A 24919-nucleotide genomic window follows, 5' to 3' on the forward strand; every position below is an offset into this window, starting at 1 on the left:
ATTTCTCTCAGTGCTTTCAAGAATATTTTTCCTTGTCTTTAGTTTTCAGATGTTTAATTATGATGTGTTTTGGCATGAACTTCTTTGTTTGGGGTTCACTTGGCTTCTTGAACCTATAGTTTTCGGTCTCTTGCCAAGTTTGAAAAGTTTTGGCCATTATTACTTCAAGTGCCTTTTCAGCCCTTCCTTCTTTCTCCTTTCCTTCTTGGACTCCAATAACAGGAATGTTAGATTTTGTTGTCGTTATAGTCACACAGGTCTCTGAGGCTATATTTACTTCTTCAGTCTATTTTCTCTCTGTTGTTCAGATCAGGTAATTTCTATTTTTCTGTTTTCCAGTTCCTGCTTCTTTCCTCTATCCCTTCCATTCTGCTATTGCACCCATTCACTGAGCTTTTTGTTTATTATATTTTCAACTTCTAAAATGTCCATTTGATTCTCCTTTGTGTCTATTTCTTTGCTGAGACGTTCTAATTCTATTTTTTCATCTGTTTTAGGTGTGTTTGCAATTGCTTGTTGAAGCATTTTTAACCTGACTGCTTTAAAATCTTTGTCCAGTATTTCCAACATGTGTGTGTCTTCTTGGTGGTGGCATCTGCTGACTGCCATTTTTTTCATTCAGTTTGGTATCATCCTGGTTCTTGGTATAATGAGTGATTTTTTAATAAAAACCTTGATACTTTAGGTGTTATAAGACTCCAGATTTTGTATAACCTTTTGTTTTAGTTGGTTCCTCTGATACCACTCCAGCAGGGGACAATATCTTGTCACTAGCAGGTAGAGGCAGAAGTCCAGGTTCTCCACCTGGACACCACTGACACCCAAGGTGGGGAGTGGGGTCATTATTGCTGGAGAGGGGCCAGAGTTCTGGCTTCCCACTAGACTACCACTAATACCTCCTTTGATGGAGGGGTACAAGTCCCTCCTTTGTGCACTCATGTGGCCTCTTGGATGATATTAAAAGTCTTGACTCTCCACTGGGCTTTCTCTGAGACCACCCTAGCAGGGATCTGAAAGGGAATCTCATTACTGCCAGGTAGGAGTGGAAGTGGAAGTCCAGGCTCCCCAGCAGAAGTCCAGTGTCAGTGATTTCCACCGACACTGCAGTGGGGAGGGCCTCAATAGTACCAGTGGGTGAGGCCCAGCTGACTACTCTCCAAGAACACTGTCAAAGTTTCACACCTGAAAGGAGTCGTGGAGATTGCAGCTCATCCCCGCCCCCAACTTTAAAAACAAGGAAAGCATGGCCCAGAGAAAGTTAATGACCACCTGAAGTTACACAGCTAGTTTGTGGCATGGCAAGGATAAAATCCAGTTTTCCCAAATCTCTCCATAGACCTTTTTTTTTAAACACAATGCCTCATTTTGTTTGTTTTTAAAGAAATAATTTTTTCTCAAATAATTACCTGCCATACACCAATACTGGCTGAAGGTTCTGAGAATGGGCGTTTGAAGACCCTGCACATTTTTAAAGCATCTGAATTAACTTCGGTGAGATTATTTAGCACAGCGAAGGCAGCTGCCAGTGGGTAAACACAGGAGAAAAGGCTCACATAACCAAACTGCAGGAATAACTCCAAGTAATCATCAAAGGTGCCCTGAAAATGTAAAAAAGAAGAAAACAGGCATTGTTTTAATATCACTTAATAAGAACAGTCTTTTGCAATACTATTCAAGGCATGAGCATCTAACCAAAAAAAAAAACCTCAGAGTTTCTCCCAATTCCTCCTTCTCAACAACAGAATTTACTTAAATTCAAAGACAATTTTATAAAGTCCCTGAAATGAAGAATAAAAAAATGATTTAGCTGCTCATATCATGTCAAATCACTGGATTATTACATTTGTTCCCCTAAGGTAAATAACAGCAAAGCTAAAGAAGTTTGCTCTAGACCAAGTAAAAAGAAATGATCCAGGATCATTATTAGAAATCTGACATGATGGTCCCTTCATATCATGCGTACCCCAGCGTCTCAGCCCCTGACCCTCCATTAAAAAACTGATGGTGGTAATGCCAGTGAAACTGGCAGAGTTGAGAACCTCCAGAAGTTTACACCTCCATAAAAGCAAACAACAACAACAAATGACACAATTTGTCAAAAGCAACTTTTTCAGTACTCTGGAAATTAACTAAAGGCTTGCAGTATTCGGGGCAGCATTTAGTCAAGAATAACAGCTCAACCTTGTGGCACTTTAACTTACTCTAGTTTCATATCCTGCTCCCGAGTTCTGCAGCAGCCTCGAAAAATAATAGCATGCATTCCTGTGCCAGAGGGAGGAGAGGGGGGACACACATCTTTGAAAGCCTCATTCCCAGAGGGAAATCATTATCTGACCTGGCTCTAGAAGACCCCACTCAAAAGGCTTGTCTCTATTTAGCGGCACTGAGTCTTCCCAGCACTAAAGGCTCCTCCCCCAGGGATGTTAATTGAATGCTTTAACATCAGTCTGCTTGAGGTAAAGGGTAGCAGCTGGGGCAAACAACAGACTAGCCAGGGAGCCCCAAAGAAAAGGCTGAAGAATGAGATATCCACAGGGGGTTTGCAAAGCTCCCACATTTTACTGGGAATTGAGAAGATGAGGCACATGTAGAGGATCACACATAAGCTTAGGAAGGATCTGAGAAAGGTCTAAGATCTCACCTCTGACTGACCCTGAAGCTCTGCACAAGCGGAAAGTGAACGCTAGGGCAGAATTTTAAACTTCCTGGCTTAGTACTGAAGGCATGCCCTAACACAATAACAAAGACCTAACAGACATGTAGAAAACACTCAATCCAATAGCAGAATACTCATTCTTCTCAAGTGTACATGGAACATTTTCCAGGATAGATAATATGTTAGGCCATAAAACACTTCTCAACAAATTTAAAAGGCTTAAAAATCATACAAAGTATCTTCTCTGACCACAATGGAATAAAACTGGAAATCAATAACAGAAGGAAATTTCGGAAATTCACATACTATGTGAAAATTGAGCAACACACTCCTAAAAAAAAACAATGAGTTAAAGAAGAAATCACAAGAAAAATTAGTAAATACTCTGAGGTGAATGAAACATACCAAAACTCAATAAGATACAGTGAAAGCAGTGCTCACAGGGAATTTATGGCTGTAAATGCCTTTGTTAAAAAAGAAGAAAGATCTCTAAAAAACTGAAATTTTCATCTTAAGAAACCGGAAAAAGAAGAGTAATCTAAACCTAAAGCAAGCAGAAGGAAATAAATAATAAAGATTAGAGTGAAATAAATAAAATAGAGAATAGAAAAACAAAGAAGACCAATAAAACCAGAATTCGGTTTTTTGAAATGACTGAGATCAACGAAAAATGACAAACCATTACCTAAACTGTGCAAGAAACAAAGAAAGACTCAAATTACTAAAATCAGGAATGAAAGAAGGGACATTACTATTGACCTTTAAGGTCAGTAAGGGGAAGGGGAAGAATTATAAGTAAGAAGAATTATGAACAATTTGAGATAGAAAGGAAGGGGCAGGGCGAAACCATTAAAAGAATGATACAACCATTAAGAGCAGGATACGACAAAAACCGGTTGGACATGACAACAATTATATGCCAAAAATAACATTAAATAACCTTGATGAAATGGGTAAATTCTTAGAATGACACAAACTATCAAAAGTGACTTGAGAAGAAACATCTAAACAAACCTAAAACAAGTAAAAAGATTGAGTTAGCAATCAAAAACTTTGCACAAAGAAAAACCCAGGCCCAGACAGTTCACTTGTGAATTCTCTCAAACACTAGAAGAATGAATACTAATTCTTCAAAGTCTTCCAAAAAGAACAAGAGGAAGAAACACTTCCCAACTCATTCTGTGTAGCCAGTACAACCTCAATAGCAAAACCAGACAAAGACTTCATAAGAAAAATACAGACCAACACCCCTGAATAAAGATATAAAACTCCTCAACAAAATACTAGGTGGATCCAGCAGCAGAGTAAAAGGATTTTACACTGCGATCAAGTGGGATTTACCCCCAGATTGTAAGATTGGTTCAACATATAAATATCAGTCAATGTGATACACCACATTAACAGTTTTTTTGGTATACATGTATGCATGTATAAATATATTTAGTCATCTCAATAGACACAGGAAAAACAAAGTACAACACCCTTTCATGATAAAAGCACTCAACAAATCATAGAGTAGTAAATCTTCCTGACCTCGGATTAAGCAATGGTTTCTCAGACATGACACCAAAGGCACAAGTTACAAAAAAGAGAGAAACTGGACTTCACCAAAATTTAAAACTTTTATGGATCAAAGGACACCACCAAGAAAGTAAAAAGATAAACAACAGAATGGGAAGAAATATTTGCAAATCATATATCTGATAAGAAATTTATATTCAGAACATATGAAGAACTCTTGCAACTCAATAACAAAAGGGCAGATGACCCAATTTTAAAATGCGCAAAGAATGTGAATATATATTTCCCCAAAGAAGAGATACAAATGGCCAAAAATCACATGAAAAGATGATCAATATATTTAGGCATTAGGAAAATCCAAAGTAAACCCACAATGAAATACTACTTTACACCTAATAGGATAGCTATCATTTAAAAAAAAAAAAAAGTGAGGCTGTGGGAAAAAATGGGACCCCACTCGTGGCTAGTTGGAATATAGAATCACCACCTCTTTTGAAAATAGTCTGGCAGTTCCTTAAAGTTAAACGTTGAGTTAACATACGACCTAGCATATGGCAACATGTGTTCATAAAAAAACTTGTACAAAAATGTTCACAATAGCATTATTCATAATAGCAAAAAGTGGAAACAATCCAAATGTCTACCAGCTGATTAATGGATAAACAATACATAGTGTATCCATACAATGGAATATTATTCAACCACAAAAAAAGGAATGGGGTACTGGCACATGGTACAGCGTGAATAAACGTTAAAAGCATTATGCTTAGAGAAAGAAGCCGGACACAAAAGGCCACCTATTACATGATTTCATTTATATGAAATGCAGAGAATAGGTAAATCCACAGAACGTAGATTAGTGATTGCCAGACTAGGGGAAGATGTTACTGCTAATGGGTATGGGGAGTTTGGGGGTCGATGATGAAAATGTTCTGGAATTAGATAGTGGTGATGATTGTACCACCTTGTGAATTTACTAAAAAACTCTAAATTGTACATTTTTAAATGGTTAATTTTATGGTATGTGAATTATTACCTCAACTTTTTAAAGAAGTTAAAAAAAAAAGCTGTTAGTAACAAGGAAGCTCCCCAGAATCACCCTAGTGGAAGTAGCTGACACATCAAAGAGGCAAAAAAGAAAAAGGAGTCCACAGAAGAAAAGGGGGAAACCAGGAAAGCATGACGAAATTCCTCTGATACTATATTTAAAAACCTTTCTGATGTGCTTTAAAAGGTTTAGTCCAAAGGAAGAAAGGAGCAAAAGCTATTACATACCCTTGATTTGTAGGTAAGAGAGATAAACGGTAAGAGGTGAGTTACTTCGTGATCTTTAATAACTGGAAAAAGGCGCCTGCATTGAAATGGGATGCCTGGTCATTGGTGACTGTGACTTGTCACCTGAGTAACTCCTTGACTGGACCCAAGGGCCTGCTGCTCACATCCTGATCCAAGAGGGGCTGGGCAGCACTCTATGTGGTGCGGTGATTGGGTGAGGGAGCCACAGGCACCCACTTCCAGCATCCTCAGGCACTCTCATGATCATCCAGTGCACAGGCAGCAACAGTTTCAGTTTAAGAAAACTATTCATCATAATATTTTAAAGTAACATGAATACTTTAAATTATAATTATCATTACTGCATCTCAGAGTCAGTCCTGCACCAAGATAGGCATATTAGGCTCAGTAGCTGAGAGCTTTAGTATAAGTCAGATTCTATCTCTAGTTGGTTTCCTTTTTTATTTTATATTTTACTAAAATTGAAAACACTCAAACATAATTACAGAGTACTGGGGATGGCAAGAAGTGCTTCTGCCAGATGCTCTGGGTATTTGGATGAAGTGTGAACCCAGGGGTTTTGAGTGAGTTTCACTGGCTGTTTGCAAGGCTTGCCAAAGAGCAATGCCAAACACATGTGCTTTGGGAGCTGGCAGGTTGACGCTCAGCTGGGGGTTCAGTGCTGAGCAGTTTCTAAACAGCTCTTTGGTTGCATTTGGCTCCAGAAAGAATGTCCTTATGTGTGCTGCAGCATACGGATGTGGTTTTTAAATGTGCCCAGCAATACAGCATCGATTTACTTCTCTGAAGAGTGAAGAAATCAACAGTGAAACTCTTAGCAATCAAGCCATTTTTACCCCAATTCGATCTTAAGAAATCGTGATAGCCTATGCTCAGCTTTCAAAATTGTGTTGTTTCAGCTCGTGAAATAAAAGGGTGAGCCTCTGCAGAGATGCGTAGACAGTTTCTCTCAGATGTACCAGGTGCAGCCTCCAGAAGCCACGCAAAGGTCTTCCTGGCCTTTTTAGCATCCAGCACCCAGGGAGCCCCTCCCCCCCATTCTGTGTTCCCATCTAACAAGCGGATTCGGAGTGTAGGATTTACATGGTAATTCTATCAGTACTTTCACACTTCTGAGCACTTTGGGGTCAGTCAATTCAGCAAACCAGGGACGTAATCCAACAGCAAGAAGGAAAAAAAAATGCAATTTTAACAAAGTAAACAATCACATACTAAAAAACACATTAAACAAGACAATCTACCCCAACAGCTGCAAGTTAGAAAACACCAACTTACTAAGATGATTCTAAGAATGTATGAACACAAAGTTTCAGCCTCCAGGGGATCCATCCCACTGGCCCCTCACACCATCCCTGGAGAAACATCACGTCTCAGAATTCCGCATTCTGAGTATGTGAGGAGGATAAAGTACAGGATGAGGGCAACAAGCAGCACACAGACAGCAGGGGCTGGGCTGCTCTTTTCCTAAAACTGTTCTTTATGCAACATTACACTGAGCACCCGCTGAACGCCAGGCTCTGCATTAGCAACAGAGTTTTGTACGATAAATAACACAGGGACCCTATCCCAGTGACTGAGAAAGGAAAATTACTAGCAAATGGCACAAACCCTAAACAAAATATTAGCATATTCAACATAACAATGTAGATTAAAAAAATACTGAACAAGTGAAGTTAATCATTTAAATGCAAACATGGTGTTCCATTAGGAAACTTACAAATATAAATGAAAATATTAATTAAAGGAGATAACATGATGATCGCAACAGAAGCAAAAAAAATAATTTTTGATAAAATTCAACGTCATCCACAATAAAAACTCTTCCCAAATAAGGAAGAGAAAAAAAACATTCATAAACTGATAAAAAGTTACCTACCAAAAACACGGAACAAACATAATACTCAACGGTTAGAAGAAAAAAAAAAATCAGGAACAAGATAAAGATTCCTGTTATAACTACTTCTGTCCAAATTGTACTGAACATATTAGTGAACCAAATAAATAAATAATAAAAAGTATAAGGACTGCAGGAAGAAACAAAATGGCCATTAGTGAGGTGGGTGGGGAAGGGAAGGACTGAGAGTTTGGGATTAGCAGACGCAAACTATCACATATAGGATGGATAAACAAGGTCCTACTGTGTGGCATAGGGAACTATATTCAATACCCTGTGATAAACCATAATGGAAAAGAATATGAAAAAGAATATATATATATAACTGAATCACTTTGCTATACAGCAGAGATTAACACAACATTATAGATCAACTATACTTCAATAAAATTAAAATCAAAAAATAGCCTTTTTTGGGGCTTCCCTGGTGGCGCAGTGGTTGAGAGTCCGCCTGCCATTGCAGGGGACACGGGCTCGTGTCCCGGTCCGGGAGGATCCCACATGCCGCAGAGTGGCTGTGCCTGTGAGCCACGGCCGCTGAGCCTGCGCTTCCGGAGCCTGTGCTCCACAACGGGAGAGGCCACAACAGTGAGAGGCCCGCGTACTGAAAAAAAAAAAAAAAAATAGCCTTTTTTGGCCACACCACGTAGCATGCAAGATCTTAGTTCTCCGACCAGGGATTGAATCCGCGCCCCCTGCAGTGGAAGCACAGAGTCTTAACCACTGGACCACCAGGGAAATCCCTAGCCATTATTCATTTGTAGGTGAAATAACTGTCTACATAGAAAACCTAATAAAATCCAAAAACATAGGAGAATTCAGCAGAGTTTCTGGATAAAAAATACAAAAACCAACAGCATTCCTATATGCCAGCAACAAACGATTAGAAACTATTTTTAAAGAGCTACCATTTATAGAGAATAGGATAGTCTCAAAGAATCTACCACAGATAACCTATTCAACACAAAGTGAAAAAGAACCTTTGCAAACTGTCACCCAGTCAATCACGTGATCTAACAAGGCAGCCCCACACAAGGGTCAACCTGCCATCAATGCCTCCTGATGGGGTACAATGGAGGTATACCTCCAAAACTGCTGAACTTGAATCTTAGGGAGTAACAAATGGGACAAATCCACTTCACGAAAGCTAATGCTCTGAAAAACAAAAACGAGTGGGAATTATTCTAGATCTGCAAACTTTCAGGTCTCCAAAGCCCTAAACTCTTTAAAATCACTGAGGGCACCGAAGACTTTTTGTTCATGGGAGTTATTATACCTAGTGTTATTTACTGTGTTAGAAATTAAAACTCAGAACTTAAAATATATTTCTCATTGATTCATTTCAATAATAAAAAGCATATTAACATTAATAAAATATTGTTTGAAAAATCATTATGTTTTCCAAAACAAAAAATGTCTAGTGCGGTGAGTGGCGCTCAATTACGTTTTTGGCAAACCTCGTCAATGTCTAGCTCACTAGAGGGCAGCTCATTTGCTGTGTGGCAACATGCTGCTCTAGTTGGAATACTGATCATGAAAATTCAGCCTCACGCAGCTATGCAGTTGCACGTGAACTGTTCCCAGGAACGGAACAGCAGCGCACAGTGAGATCAGAGGGGTTATACAGCCCTGGCCCTGTGGCTGGAGAAACAGGGTCGGGAGACCCCAGTGGATCACCCCTGCTGGAGACATTATGGAGAATGTCTTTTTCTTTATACTCTGTTCTACATTTTCCAAGTTTTCTACAGTAAGTAAGCAAGTATGACTTTTTAGAATCAAGTTTTTTAAGTCTCAAACTGCTTTTCCCCAAAGCTTGGCAACATTGTTTTAGATTCATATATAGCACTCAGGATGAGATTACAGAAAATACAATTTTAAGCTCATTGGCTTCAGTGAGGAGAAAAATAGACCCGGAGGGAAAGATGAGCGCATAGCAAACAACGATCTAGAACAAATGTGCCCCCAAAGCATCTCCCCCTTTCCAAATATATGGGGAGAGTTGAAATAGAAAATACCTGATGTCATTTCCACGAAGAGAGTAAAGGAGGAACTTGTAGGAGGTTAGGAAGGACAAATAGTCAGATAACGCGGGGCCCCGCAAGCAAGTTAAGTTACTAAGGAGAGGCACTCACTGTTAACCCCAGCATTCACACACAGACCCAGGGCCTGCGAGAGAAATTAATATACTATTTCCTTAACTTCATATCAGAGAGCCCGTGCTGAATAATAGACTCTGAAGAGAAAAGCAAAGTCTTGAACCTTGCTTCTGACTTAGTCACCAGGTGATTAATAACACAGAGCTTCGGACTTCCCTGGTGGCGCAGTAGTTAAGAACACGCCTGCCAACACAGGGGACACGGGTTCGAGCCCTGGTCCGGGAAGATCCCACATGCCATGGAGCAACTAAGCCTGTGCGCCACAACTTCCGAGCCTGTGCTCTAGAGCCCGCGCGCCACAACTGCTGAGCCCGCACACCTAGAGCCCGTGCTCCACAACAAGAGAAGCCACCGCAATGAGAAGCCCGCGCACCACAACGAACAGTAGCCCCTGCTCGCCGCAACTAGAGAAAGCCCGTGCACAGCAATGAAGACCCAACCCAGCCAAATATAAATAAAATTAATAAATTTTAAAAAATAACACAGAGCTTCAACTGCTTATTATTAACGTGAGAAAAGCAGTGCCTGCCTTACCTTCCTTTATAAACGTATTATCGGATATCATGAAATATCAAAAAGGTAAGAGGTAAGATTTTGTCACCTTGTCAGCATACAGTTCTTAGATGAATTAAAACAGCTTTGAGAAGGGCATATTGTCTGTATTACTGTGTACCATTCGCTAAGCCTGAGGAAAGGGGGAGGAACTGGTCTGGAGAAGACTTCGAGCTTGGCTCTGGTCACTTTAGGGGATGACGCTGTCTGCCCAAACGATTCAGAGAAAAAGAAGAGCTGAGAGCGGGTAGAGAAGAGGGATGTAGAGATGATAACATGGAGAAGAATTATTTCAAGAAATTGGCAGGGGTAGGAAAGAGACAGGACAAAAATAGCAGACGACGTGAGAGGTTTGCTTGCTTTGAAACAGGAAGGGGAGAAGGGGGAATCAGGAAACCCGGGAGCTCCAGGTGGGCCTGGGGCAATGAGAGAGGGGATGGAATAAAGAACTCGGGGGAAAGAATGGTGGTTTAGTTTCTGTGAGAAAATGAAGGGAAAAAATAAATACGGCCCAAAATACTACCCCCCAGAACAAGCGAGGAAAGGCTTCTGACACTATGTGAATTAGACTGACTTGTAACCCACAGTAAGCCAGCACTCGACCAACGCAGGCAAGGTGGCTGCATGTTGTGCCCAAGCGCTATTTTCTTTAACTCTTAACTGCCTGCGTGTGTGTTTCTCTGATACCTCATGTATAAACAGTGCTGCCGGTCAAGATATGCTGTAAGTTTATACCCTGAATCATCTTCTCCCCCAAACACAGCAATAATAGAAAATGCTAGTGCATATACGTTTATTTTAATCAAAAGAATATCATCACTCAAAAACAAAAAAATCAGCCGCCCAAGCGAGAAATGGAACGAAGTGCAAGATAGTAATCAGAAGCCTGGCCAGGCTTCCGTCCACAGGCTGGGCACGGTGGCCAGGATCTGAATCCTTCAGGCAGGGGAACCAAAGGCACACCACTCCTCTAGCGTGTATCTGGAAGCAGGTTGTTTGAGCAAAACCACGGGTGAGAACAGTGGCCCCTACCCTTGAAGGGGCCTGAAAAAAGCCACAGCTGCTGCCCTGGAACTACAGCTTGGGTCAACAGCATGCTACCTGCTGGCTCTGCAGAATCTCCACCATCACCACAAGATCGGATGCGAGCTTTGGGCTACAAACTCCTGGTTCTGGACTAGGGGGTGGGGCAGGAGGGACTGCAAAAATAAGACAGAGAGGCGAGCAGGGAGAGAGAGAGAGAGAGAGAGAATAAACTGCTCAACATAAACATACAAACTAAAATTCTTAGGCATACAAGAAAAACTAGGAAAGTCAGCCAAGAAATTCAGTAATCAGGAGACTCATGCATTCGTGATGAAAACCAAGACTAGGAAAGTTTAACGATAATGGACCCTCACTAAAGGATCTATTTCACTAAGAAGAATATCACACCCAGAAGGAAGGGGCAGGATATAAGAAACAATGACCTAAAGCAAACATGACCCCAACACCTGACCCCCTCAAAAGAGATATACTGAATATAGGCAGAGCTCAGTAAACATTTGCTGAATACATGTTAAGGTTCAGGAACCTCCAATGACCTATTTGGAGTTCCTAAAAATAATTCAGAAATTCTCTGTCTTAAAAGAACTATTTTATATTTACTACAGCACTAAGTAATTTAAACTATATTATAAATTAATCTTCAGATTGGCATTCCATTTTTAACGATGGGCTTCAATTTTTTTCTTTGAGTTTCAAGTGTCCAGAGCAAACAATGGTTCCACAGCCATCTCACCTCTCCCTTGCTCTGCCATCTATGAAACATTCCCACCACCCTCAGCAGAGCAGTCTCGAAATTCACTGGACTCATCCTTTCGATGTCAGGCATAACTTCCGGTTCAAGATAGCAGCATTTTGATACACAGTTCCATCTTTTTAACTTTAAAGTAGTTCATGGTAAGGAAACTGGCTGGAAAGCACTTACAAAATAGTCACACCTGAGACAATGAGTGGTTACTTATTTGTTGTATACAGTCTGGACATGACTGTTACTCACTTTCAATCAATGTTTAATTCAGCAATATTCAAACTTACCAAGTAAGTTCCCATTTCCTTTTCCAGAACCACCTGTTCATATAATGTAGCATCGATGTCTGCCTTTAAAGCCTGCACCTTCTTCTTTACCTTCACATGCTGCTTCTTTTGGAGCCAGTAAGGAAGAAGAGATTCTACAATTTGGTTAAAGATCTGGGAGGTAATCAGGAGAGTAGCCAGGCTCTAAAGAGAAGCACATAAATGATACTTGGCGACGTGGCTTAACAAAACCAAAGCATGTGTATAATTATGCAGTAAAAGAAAAGAATCTTCAATAAATAGTATACTATTATGTTATAAAAACTAGTATTGGAAAAGCTAGGTGTCAGAATGATGTTCTAATTTATTGTTTTTTTCACAGGAAAGACAGACTAAAATACAAAAAGATTATAATACAAATAAGATTATAATAAAAAACTGGTTATGAGTCGGTAGGAGAACAAATTAACTTGAAATTGCGTTTTTTATTATCTCATCCTGGCTGCAACATGTGAGTCTAAATGACGTCACCAACTTTGAATAAAGTTTAGCCACAGCTTATTATTATAAAATTAATATATCCTCCCTCACTGTAGAAAAACTTAAAAGAAAAACAGTCACCCTTAATTCCACAACCATGTCAGAACCACTATTAACATTCTAAATATATTTTTTAATTAATTAATTAATTTTTTGGCTGCACTGGGTCTTTGTTGCTGTGCGCAGGCTCTCTCTAGTTCAGGCGAGTGGGGGGCTACTCTTCGTTGCAGTGCACGGGCTTCTGGCTGCAGTGGCTTCTCTTGCTGCGGAGCACGGGCTCTAGGCGCGCCGGCTTCAGTAGTTGTGGCTCGCGGGCTCTGGAGCGCAGGCTCAGTTGTTGTGGTGCACGGGCTTAGCTGCTCCGCGGCATGTGGGATCCTCCCGGACTGGGGATCGAACCCGTGTCCCCTGCATTGGCAGGCGGATTCCTGACCACTGCACCACCAGGGAAGTCCCCTAAATATTTCTTTATAATCATATGTAAAAATAAAAGTAGAATCATCCTATATATAAACAGCTTTGTAGATTTCTTTTCTCACTTACTATATTGTGAGCACTTTCCCATGTCATGAATAATTCTTTTTTACTTAGCTCATGCACTGTTGTTGAATCTAAGTATTATTCCCAACCCTGACTATTATAAATGCTGCCCCTTACCTACGTACAAGAATCTTCACCCCACCTCTGATGATTTACTAGGGATGGATTAACGTTCTTGGCAAAGTTGCCCAAGTAGTTTCCAGAGGTACTGTGTCAATTTCCACTTTCCCCAGATAGGTATCAGTGTTTTCATCACAAACCACCTTAGCTGATATTAAAATTCTATGTTTTAAAGAGACTTCCCCCAACCCCCTGTCCCCTGTTAAATAAAGGAGACTCTCTAAAGTATAAGAAATGAGGAGTCATACCCCACTAATACAATAATGGTGGGATTGGAAAAGGTATGTACATCTAACCTATCGATTTCAAATGTAGTATTTTCAAAAATAATTTTTTAAATACTAAGAACACAATATTTAATTTTACTTTTATGCAAGCTCTTAGAACCATAACTACAAAATCTTTTAACTTTCTCTGTTATACAAATTTTTAAATTCCTTGAAAAATGATCCCAAGCTCTCATATAACGATTAAGAAGCCTAGGCTTTGAGATTCTGCTCACTAACAATCACAGTATATTAAAACCAGGAAGGAAGAGCCCTTACTGGTAGTTGGCTCAAGTATAAAAAAGAGAAATTAGAAGGCAATAATTTATTATTCACTATTATCATGTGATCCAGAAATGGTAACACAACAAAATATGTCATCTTTCTTAAACATTTCAGAAACAATACAGCAGTGCATAGGATCTGCTGGTCTCTAAAGTTTAACAACTTATTAATTTAAAAATGAAATGTGTGAGAGTTCCCGGGTGGCACAGTGGTTAAGAATCCACCTACCAACGCAGGGGACACGGATCCCATTTGACCCCATCTCCCCTGGTCCAGGAAGATCCCACATGCCACGGAGCAACTAAGCCCATGTGCCACAACTACTGAAGCCCACACGCCTAGAGCCCGTGCTCCACAACAAGAGAAGCCACCGCAATGAGAAGCCCACGCACTGCAACGAAGAGTAGCCCTTGCTCGCCGCGACTAGAGAAAGCCCGTGCATGGCAACGAAGACCCAACACAGCTAAAAATAAATAAATAAAATAAATAAGTTTATTAAAAAACAAAAAAAAGAATCCACCTGCCAATGCAGGGGGCATAGGTTTGATCCCCGGACTGGGAAGATCCCACATGCCGCAGAGCAACTAAGCCCGTGCGCCACAACTACCGAGCTTGCGCTCTAGAGCCAGAGAGACACAACTACTGAGCCCGTGCACCACAACTACTGAAACCCACGCACTCTAGGGTCCAAGTGTTGCAACTACTGAGCCCACGTGCTACTAATACTGAAGCCCACACACCTAGAGCCTGTGCTCTGCAACGAGAGGCCACCGCGATGAGAAGTCCGCGTGCTGCAACGAAGAGTAGCCCCCACTCACCACAACTAGAGAAAGCCCGCATGCAGCAATGAAGACCCAATGCAGCCAAAATTAAATTAAATTTAAAAAAAAAGAAATGTGAAAGAACTATTTAAGGTTATACCATTACCTGAGACACACACAGAAGTTCAATTAATGAATACATTTTGCTGTTAAAATTGCTTTTACAAGGTTTGATATGAACTCTGTATTTGATTTTGTGCTCTACATGATTTATTTTGCAAGTTGGTTAGCATCAACAAATTTCTTTCCAGTTGAGTATAATACACGGTGCAATTGCTAATGGTTGTTTATTTAGAATTGGGCTTAGAAGTACACAAAATTTAATAATTTTATTTATAAAGATAGTAATGGGAAGACAATTACATTACCTGAATATAGGAAACCACCTCTAAAACCTAAAAAATTGATACCTTTCTGTTTTTCACACTCACCTGACGCAAAAGCTTCATATCCCTCAGGACAAAGGCAATGTAGAAGAGTGAGGCAAAGCAATTTAAAAAGTTGAACTGCAAAAACAAAAAAAGATAGCAATATTTAATATTGCATCACAGTACTTCATTACAACTATAAAAATCGCATTTGAGAAACGTAATGAGGGACTTCCGGTCCAGAGAAGGTGGCTTGGACGTGTTTCTCCTACTCCCCCTCGCTAAGCACATCTATGAACTCGAAATATCGCGAGAGGCAACCAAAGGAGAGCTCTGAAAGGTGCTAAGAGGAAGAAGATCAGGTTTGGGACCCCAGGGCTGAAGGAACAACACAGCACCAGCGCATCTTACATCCCTACTACTTTCTTACAAAAGAGAGAGTCCAAGGCCCAGCATCTCCCACCCCCAACCTAGTAACCCAGGCAGCAGGGAGACACATTCCTGCCCATCCCGCTCAGAATAGGAGTCCTGACAACAGGCAAGCCCAGCAGCACTAACAGGGAGACTGACGAGGACCCCCACTAACAATAAGCTGCGAGGGGATGTGCTCTCCTTCCCTTCCGCCCTGCCACTCCCCTGCCCCACGGAGAGATGCTGGGTGGGGTGACCAGGCAGCACCAGAAAGGAGGGCCCTGCCCCAACAAGCAGTCCAGCCCCGGAAGACTCTCTGTGCCAAGGGACCTGAGATTCCCCCGCCCCCTAGAGAGACACCTAGCTAGCCGAGGGGCACTAGCAAGAGAGATCAGCCAGAACAACCAGCCTGGCCCGGGCAGCATCTTTGTCACCATGGGCCTGAGACTGCCCTGCCCAGACACATGGTTCAGGGGTAGGGGAGCAGGGAGTGGGGTGGAGATTCCACCACAACAGGTGCCATTTCTTCAAGTAGTTCCCCTGCTCAAGAGCCTGCAATTGCCCCCAGGACTGATGGGTTTCCTTCCTGGCCCCCAGCCGCACGCTGGCTACCTCCCCCTGTGCAGCATCACTTTCCGAGACAAAAGACTGCTCTGTGAACAGTATGAGCACTTCATTAGTGAGGGAAGGGGGAGTCAACTGGAGAGAATGAGCGTAACCCAATGCGGCCACAGGGTAGGGGGAGGTGGGCGTAGGGATGGGGGTGCTGAGTTAGAGTAGGAGTTGAAAAGCGAAAGCTCGGAAGGCTGAGAAACGCTCTCCGCACAAGACTGAAAAGGAAGGGAGAGACCTAGCACACACAGTGGAGGATGAACAGTCTCTTTACCAGACAGTCACCTGACGTTGTATCTGGCACCATCAGAGAATAATCAAGTCTAACAAATAACTAAATTCTTTAAGACAAATGGAGTGTTTTACCTCTAAGGGCAAAAGCTCCATATTGGGATCTTTCTGAATGAAGCTTTTAATGCATTACACATTCCCCTGCTTGCTTTCTCCCACAGAGAACACGGAACGGAGCATCCTTGCCGACTCAGCACAAACATTTTGAATACAAATTATTTTACACGGCCAGAGTGAGGCCTTCGGAGCCGTTTTAGATATGGATGGCCGCTTGCCCCTTTTCTCATGTCCAAATTGCTGACATTGTTGAATTCTCATTACCTATTTATGAGAGGTTTTCCATTTCCTCCCGGGCTCTTGCCTCTATAAATTTACCTACTTCCAGAAACCTAATCACCTTCCTAATGGTGGTTTTTCACCCTTTGAGGATGGAAAAGCGAGATAAATAAGCTTCTCAGAATGACTCCTACAGCTGGAACAAAGGTTCTTTCTAAGCGAGGGCCTGGGAGTAAAGTACATGGACTGGGTTAAATCAATTCCAGTGGATAGTTCAGAGGACTCCTTATGCACTCTTTCTTGATTCTCAGCTATGTTACAGACGACTCAGGTAATCTCCAGATAAACAAGGTGATTTCAGGATGGTACCTCTTTGTTATTGCTAACAATGGTGGGAAGAGGCATAATGTGTGCGCTTTTACACAAACAGCAAGCAGGTTACACAGCGCCTTTCCTCCATCCCTTTCCTCCTACTCTTCAAAACATGCTGGGAACCTCTTGGACTTTGGAAATTTCTTAGACAAAATTTTTAAAAAATAGTAATTTAATGCTCCATCACTAAACAGAAGGTGGATAACTGGAAGGATTGTTGAATAATGAAACATTCAAACCCGAGTCACCAAAAGGAAAATAACAGAAACATGTCTATAAAGTAGTTTTTTTAAATAATTGGAAATTGGCTATAATACTAATTTCTACATTTAAAGTCTTATACCATGTGCACATTTGTAATAAGACTGTTGAACATTCATGTAAACACACATTAATCGATCCTTGCCTACTTGGACAAAGTATATTAACTACCTGATACCTTAAATCAGAATCAAGTCTTCATATTTATACTCCTAAATATTAAGTACTATGTGTTAGTTTCAAAAGTACAATGGACTTGTATATAAAAGATCTACTTACCACTAACACTTTCAGAATTAGGTGATTCTGGTAGGCAGATTCCAATCTGTGATTCTCTAAAATATTAAAAAGGAGAGGTAATGTCTCTCAGGTAAGAAAGCAGAATGGGAGCATTGTCATGAAGTAAAGTGAGACTTGTGCTGAGGGCAGAGATGTTCAAAAACAGAGCCTCAGTCAGTAAACGTGCCAGGCTACTGCTTACCGCCAAGAACATCAAACAAAAAAGAAACTAAATTTAAGACACATTTTTCAAGATACTGCCATAGCACCGTGGTCCGAAATTATTTTTTAAATATTACTGCAATAAAGGAATGTAGTAAGTGTTGGCAAATGATCCCACAGATACCAAAAAAAGACCCTGTATCAGCGGTAATAGTAAAACTGAGAACAATCTCTAAAGAGTAGGGCAATAAATAAAGTTTATAAGGATTTACTTAAAAGGAAACTCAAATTTCCACCCTAAGAAAAGGAGACACTGTGCAGGTCCCAAGACAGCAGGGCAAAAGGACAAAAAAGGAAGATTCTGAACAGAAGTATCACCTTGCACAGAGAGGCAATGTTAGGCTGACCTGGATTTGAACCTCAACTCAGCCACTATCTGACCTTGGGCAAGTCACTTAACCTCCTGACACTCAGCCTCCTTGCCTACAAAACAGGGCTGACACCACCTTCCTCCCAGGGTCACCGTCAGGATTACAAATACTACCAAACCCCAGCATCAGCTCAAGGAAAGCACTCAATAAATGGTAGCTGTTGTTATATGACTAATAAAAAGAATTTAAAATACCTTTCTGGTCCATGAAGTTAAGGCCTAGACTTCTTCCTAGGGCTTAATATAGCCTATTTATTTGTTTGAATGAATAAATTAATTAATGAGTGAATGGCCCATCAAGACCTTTTTAAAACTATAACCAGGTTCCTCTTTTACTACAGAGACAGACAAGAACACCTGCCTTCACTGAGTTCAATGGCAGGCCCCACACAACTACACAACTGGTTTTCAGATCCCAGACATAGTTCTTTCAGCCAGAGTATTATGGAGATAATTCAACTGATTTTATCCTTAGCATAAAACACAATATAGTATTAGGAGCACAGGTTGGACTAGCCTGGTTCTACCATTTGCTGCCTAAACTTTGTTAATTCTCAGTATCTTTAGCCATAAAACTGTGAAATAACTTCTATTTCATGGTGTCCTGAGCAGGTGAAAATGAGGAACTATGGATAAAGTGCTTAGCAGGGCACCTAGAACATAGTAACTAACAATAAATAAGAGCTGTGAGAACCATGACCTAGAGATCATCAGAGCTCCCAGAGCCGATGACTTTTCCTTATGTCTCTAGAATGAGCCCAGAGCAACATCTATCTTCTTTGCAAGGTAGTGATTACATGAATCCTATGATCAAAGCAATATTTCTTATAGGCAAATGAGACATAAATTCAAAGCACTGAGTCTTACCCCATGAAGTTAAAAACTCGGCAGCAAATCGATAGAAGCGGTTCATGATCTCAATCACGATGGCATAGATGATGCTGGGCACATACAACAAGATACCGGTCCACTCGGACCTGCTGTTTTCGTGTAGATCCAAGGCCCAGGCCTCCATGTCAAAGTAAATCATCATGACAAACAGAGAGAAATAGAGACAGAGGCACACAAACGGCAGGGAGACCAGGTAAATGCGCAACTGTCTCTTGTAGCTGGGGTACAGTGGTTCCTCCCTGCCGGTGACGGAATTGATACCCAGGACCCCGTGATATCCTGGCCGGGGCTCCTCAAACTGTCTCTTCATGACCAGGGTCCCCCACCTGTAGGTCATACTGGCACAGCCGCGCTTCCACACCTCCAGGATCACCGTGGACCAGATCAGGTTGAATGAGGCGAAGACCACATACTTGTCATAGTTCTCCCACACAAACAGGTAGTAAGGTAGCCCAAGGACCGCCACAGGGATTAAGGCAAAAGTGAAATACTCCAAAAATCCAAAGTAAAGAGCGATTGTTTCTCCAAAGTAGCCACGAATACTATCTACAACGAAAGGAAACAAAAGGACCTTAAGTCCCGACTGGCAAAGACTTGATTTTTTTTTTAAAATCACTTCAAGTAAGCTTATCCACTTTTTCACTTAAGTGGGGATCATTTAAAACCCTTATTTCCCAATCGGTGTGTGATGGTAAATCCATCCTCCATAAAGTACAAAGACCTCGCTTGTCTCTACAGCAATAAGTCTGACACTTCCCCCAGCTCAGGGCTCAGGCCACAGCTGCTGGGGCTGCTTTGGGTCTGCTTCTCTTCACCTTCTCATCTGGTGGATGCCTTCTTCACAAGGAAAAACTCACCTCGGGCTCATCCTCAATCTCCAAGGTCCTAGTTTAAATTCAGCCGTGGCCAATGAACCTGCTTAATTTGGGGGTTTACTTTATGCTCCCCACTCTTCTCTCACTTTAATACTGCAGTTATAGAGCTTATTTTCAAAGAAGACTCCTCATCCATAGTATCCTGCCCCCACTACTCAAAGCTGTAAACTTTCATCAATATGTCATGGCAAACTTTTCAATACACTGAAGAAAAATTATTCAAAAGCACAAAACAATATTCTACACATTAACTTTTAGAATACATGGAATACATTTATCTATACTTTCATATAGATAAATGCACTGGGCAGAAGAAGGGCCAAGCAACATCAGCTAGCTAACCCAAAAGAGGTCATGAACACCGTGTCCTTTGCCGGCCACATCTACATGGGTGACTGCCTAGACTGTAAAAGCATCTTGCACTGGGACCAAGGTGGGATGCAGGGGGTGAGGGAGGTGTAAGAGTTAGAGTTAGTATTTCTGGGTTAATTACATGAAGTTAAAACATAGTGGTTTTTTCTTTTTTTTTTTAAGATAATGTGTCAGATCAGTCTATGTGGATGGTTTACAGTAAACAGGGATCCTATTTTCCCCTATCCTTAATTCTCCTACTAACTCAGGAGTATGTTCAAACAGTGGGTATGATGAGGTAACTTCAAATCAGAATCAGGTTAAAAGATTAAAAAAAAAAAAAAAAGCCACTCATGGTCCTGGGCTCCATATCAGACCACCTCTCTCTTTTGATCTCAGGGGGAAGTTCAAAATTTTCCTGAGCCCCAGCTACTATCTTCAGTCCCAGCACTCCCAGAGGCCTCTAAACCACTACCACACCCATGCTCAGCCTTCACCACCAACTCACTTTTTCCCCCTCACTTTCTAAGTAGTAGCTCCTGGATACAGTCACTCACAAGACCTAGAGGCAATATTTAAATTTACTGCCACCTAAATGCTAAACAAGGTGAAAAAATGTCCTAAGTGTAACATAAAATGACTATTACATCACCTGGAACTATCAAAAACAAACATTTTTCCTTTCAAAGAATACAAGAAAAAATGCAATTTCAAAATTTGACCTTAAAAATGATTTATGTTCACTGTTACAATATTATAATAATTGTTTTCAGAAATGGCAATTAGAAAGAAAATTTGAGAGGAATTCCTTTAAACAAAGTGAAAAAGGCAATGTCCTTTAAAGAAAAACTGATAGTAATGCTTATGGTGAAAACTACCATCTTAAATATAATCCTTTTGCTTAAAAGACATAACTGAACCAAAAACACTTGAACATCCATACTGACAGAAGTTTACACAGAGTAATATTCAATACACACCGAATAAATTAACGGTTATTCTTCTAAGTGTCTTCAGAGAAAATGCACAGTTCCAGTAATGCACACCAAGATCCTTATAAACTACCTCAAAAGACGTTTAGGCCTGCTAGTCTGCCACTAAGAATGAACGCAGCTTGGCCCACTGATTAGTGCTAAAGAAACAGAAATTTTCAAACACAAAATAATCACGGTCAAACTAGATTCTTATCAAGTATGTTCTACAACAAATCTGACACGTAGTCATGAAGGCCACTCTGGATTGCCTGTATCGTTGGTGAAGTTTAATAACAGCCTGTAATTCAGTTCATCTAAAATGGTATCAGAAATAAAATAAACAAATAGGTCATGTAACCCCTCTAACCCCTCACCAATTTTTTGCCGACATGCAGCTGGCGAGCCCTGCCCAGCACAGCGTTAAGTATCTACCCAAGAGGGATACCACCACTGCTGCATCTTCCTCTTCTCTAAGAGAGCAGGCGCTGACACATACCTATGGGCTGATACTTTACGGTAAACCGAGTATACCAGGTGTCCTCCAGCTTCTTCAGGGCTTCGTTGTCATGCAGTGGAAACACCTGAATCACGATGCCAGATGTGAGCAGCCTCCTCACTGCGGAAGGAACAGGCGAGACGGGTTTGAGATTGCTCATGATACGCTTCATCAAATGCTACCCAGGGCTTCCCTGGTGGCGCAGTGGTTGAGAGTCCGCTTGCCAATGCAGGGGACACGGGTTCGTGCCCCGGCCTGGGAAGATCCCACGTGCTGCGGAGCGGCTGGGCCCGTGAGCCATGGCCGCTGAGCCTGCGCGTCCGGAGCCTGTGCTCCGCAACGGGAGAAGCCACAACAGTGAGAGGCCCGCGTACCGCAAAAAAAAAAAAAAAAAAATGCTACCCAAACTCTCCAGGAAGAGAGAAGGTCTACACAGAGATCAACGCTATCCTGCCTGCTCCCAAGGTGTGTATTCTTCTGTTCTTCAGAATGTAAATATCTTTATTATTTCCTTTGGCTATGAAAGCAATACAAGTCGATGTAAAATTTTAAACCTTACAGAAAGGCACAGGTTAGAATTTAGAGAGGCTCTTGTTTATTCTCTCCCTTCCACAAAAACATAACCACTGTAAATAGCAATTTAGTGTGTAAGCAGACTTCAAAATATACGTATATAAATATTTATTTTAGAAACAAAAGCGATCATTCTCTACACATCATTCTGTAATCTTCTCATGTAGTAGTAGTATATGATGAACATTTTTCAATGACAATATAAATAGAACATGAATGACCTTTTTCACGGCATCATAATATTCCCTTGTATGAAGTGCTATAATTTAACTAATCCTCTATTGAAAAATACTTGTTTCCTTTTTTCACTATTACAAATAATGTTAAAATTCTTATACATATAACTTTCCCCACCTGTCAACTATTTCCTTGGTACATACACTTAGAAGTAGAATTGCTAGCTCCAAGAGCAGAGCATATGTATCTTAAACTTGGGATACATATTACAAAACAGCCTCTAGAAAAAATTTTACCAATCTGTCCTCTCACTACAGTGAAGGTAAGAGAATGTTCAGTTCCTTTCATTGTTACTGATCCTGAGTACTTTCAAAATCATTTTTACCTTTTCTAATCTGCTAACAAAGGCTTACATTCACAAACAGCAGATATCAAAATTTAAAAAGACTTCCAGCTTTCAGCAATCGTTTGGTATGATTTTAACACTTGTGCACATACCTGGGAGATGAGACAAGCTGGGACCTGGGACCCTTTACAGGAGTGTTTGCACCTGGACAAATGTCTCCTCCAGCAACAGAATACGAAGAAATTATAAGGGACTAAAAACTACCTTATGCAGGTCAAGAGCAGTTGGGGCAAATTATGAAAAATAAGATTCAAAAAGGCCACAAACCAACTGCCACTTCTGAGGAGCTGGGAGCAAAAGCAGAGTACTGCACATGCCCCCTGCACACAGCACCACCAAGCGGCTGGGCAGACAACCTAAGCCACGCCTCCAGCCTGACCCACCAATCCACCCCCAGCCTCACCCTATTTAAGGGACCACCTTGTACCTCCCCCCAACCCCCACCCCCCAGGAACAAGCAAGGGCACCTGTTACTTGTTTTAGTTCCCTTGAGCTGCAGCATGAGTCCCAATAAAGCCTTACCTGAATTTCATCTGGCCTCTTCACAATTTCTATTGATTGAAGGGTCCAAGAACCCAGGTTAGTTACAGAGAGACAAACAAACTTAACCAAAGACAATGTCCCCTAATGATAATAAACGAAAACGGGGCATTCTCTCATCCATAATTATTCAGAATGACTCACTGGGTAGACAGGTCTTCAGGTCTTTAAGAGGAAATGTGTTCAGTTCATGGAGAACTCAAATGCATGCCCTGTGCCACACTGGGGGAGACGGAGCACTTTCCACGCAAGTTCCTAGCAGCTGTTTTAATCAGCTCATCTCTTCTGAGGGCCTGCCTTCCTTATCTCCTATCTACCTTGTTCCCAAAGACAAGTGATGAGCGTATCAGGCAGTAGGCCCTTCAATGAGGATGGCAAATAAATATCCGCAGCGTGGAAGAGAAACATGATTTAAGTATCTGATGTACAAATACTGCATATAACAAAGAGAGATGGTATTCTCAGGACAGATGCCCTATTATAAAATCTTCAGAGTAATTTAAAAGAAAACCTAACTTCTTGGAAATGAAAAAAAGGATAATAAAGAGGAGATATCTGATACTAACAGTAGGAAAAATTATCAATATTATCACTAGGGGATATTGTCTTTCGTTAAATGTGTTCGTCTCTCCCAGATATGTGCACAAGTGTTAAAATCATACCAAACGATTGCTGAAAGCAGGAAGTTTTTTCTTCTGATTTTGATATCTGCTGTTTGTGAATGTAGTCCTTTCTTATCAGATTAGAAAAGATAAAACTGATTTTGAAAATACTTGGGAAAAAGTATGGATCTTAAAAAAAAAAGGATTCTTAATAGATGGATCTTCTTACAACTGCATCTCATGCATAAGTTATACAGAGGAAGAAAGTCTTAAAAAGCTAGGGTTGGGGGCTTCCCTGGTGGCGCAGCGGTTGAGAGTCCGCCTGCCGATGCAGGGGACACGGGTTCGTGCCCCAGTCCGGGAGGATCCCCCATGCCGCGGAGCGGCTGGGCCTGTGAGCCATGGCCGCTGAGCCTGCACATCCAGAGCCTGTGCTCCGCAATGGGAGAGGCCACAACAGTGAGAGGCCCGTGTACCGCAAAAAATAAGAAAAAAAAAAAAAAAAAACTAGGGTTGTGATAAAATCCCCCTTCTCAATAACTGAAAAAGGTATATACTCAAAATATCAACAACTAGGGTAAAAAGCTGTATGGTTTAAGTTATATCAGCCTCTGGTGCTGTCAAGTCCATTTTTAATATATTTTTTAACATCTTTATTGGAGTATAATTGCTTTACAATGTTGTGTTAGTTTCTGCTGTATAACAAAGTGAATCAGCTATACGCATACATATATCCCCATATCCCCTCCCTCTTGCATCTCCTTCCCACCCTCCCTATCCCACCCCTCTAGGTGGTCAAAAAGCACCGAGCTGATCTCCCTGTGCTATTTTACAGTTGGTAGTATATATATGTCCACGCCACTCTCT

General features: G+C 41.2%; 1 protein-coding gene across 3 annotated transcripts in view; it reads right to left on the bottom strand.

Moving 5' to 3' along the window:
* The window catches only part of ANO10 (anoctamin 10), a 228840-nt gene that overhangs the window by 178107 nt on the left and 25814 nt on the right, over positions 1 to 24919 (bottom strand). For 2 of the 3 annotated variants that reach the window (XM_032648602.1, XM_032648601.1), the window contains exons 5-10: positions 21755 to 21874; positions 19035 to 19604; positions 17576 to 17631; positions 15137 to 15211; positions 12155 to 12337; positions 1407 to 1598 (exon numbers count right to left, since the gene is read on the bottom strand). In XM_032648602.1, the coding sequence (XP_032504493.1) occupies positions 1407 to 1598; positions 12155 to 12337; positions 15137 to 15211; positions 17576 to 17631; positions 19035 to 19604; positions 21755 to 21874 (1196 nt within the window). The remainder of the gene's footprint in view (positions 1 to 1406; positions 1599 to 12154; positions 12338 to 15136; positions 15212 to 17575; positions 17632 to 19034; positions 19605 to 21754; positions 21875 to 24919) is intronic. The other variant, XM_032648603.1, reaches the window with a different exon arrangement.

Source organism: Phocoena sinus, chromosome 11 (genome assembly GCF_008692025.1).
Source record: "Phocoena sinus isolate mPhoSin1 chromosome 11, mPhoSin1.pri, whole genome shotgun sequence".
NCBI classification, from domain to species: Eukaryota; Metazoa; Chordata; class Mammalia; order Artiodactyla; family Phocoenidae; genus Phocoena; species Phocoena sinus.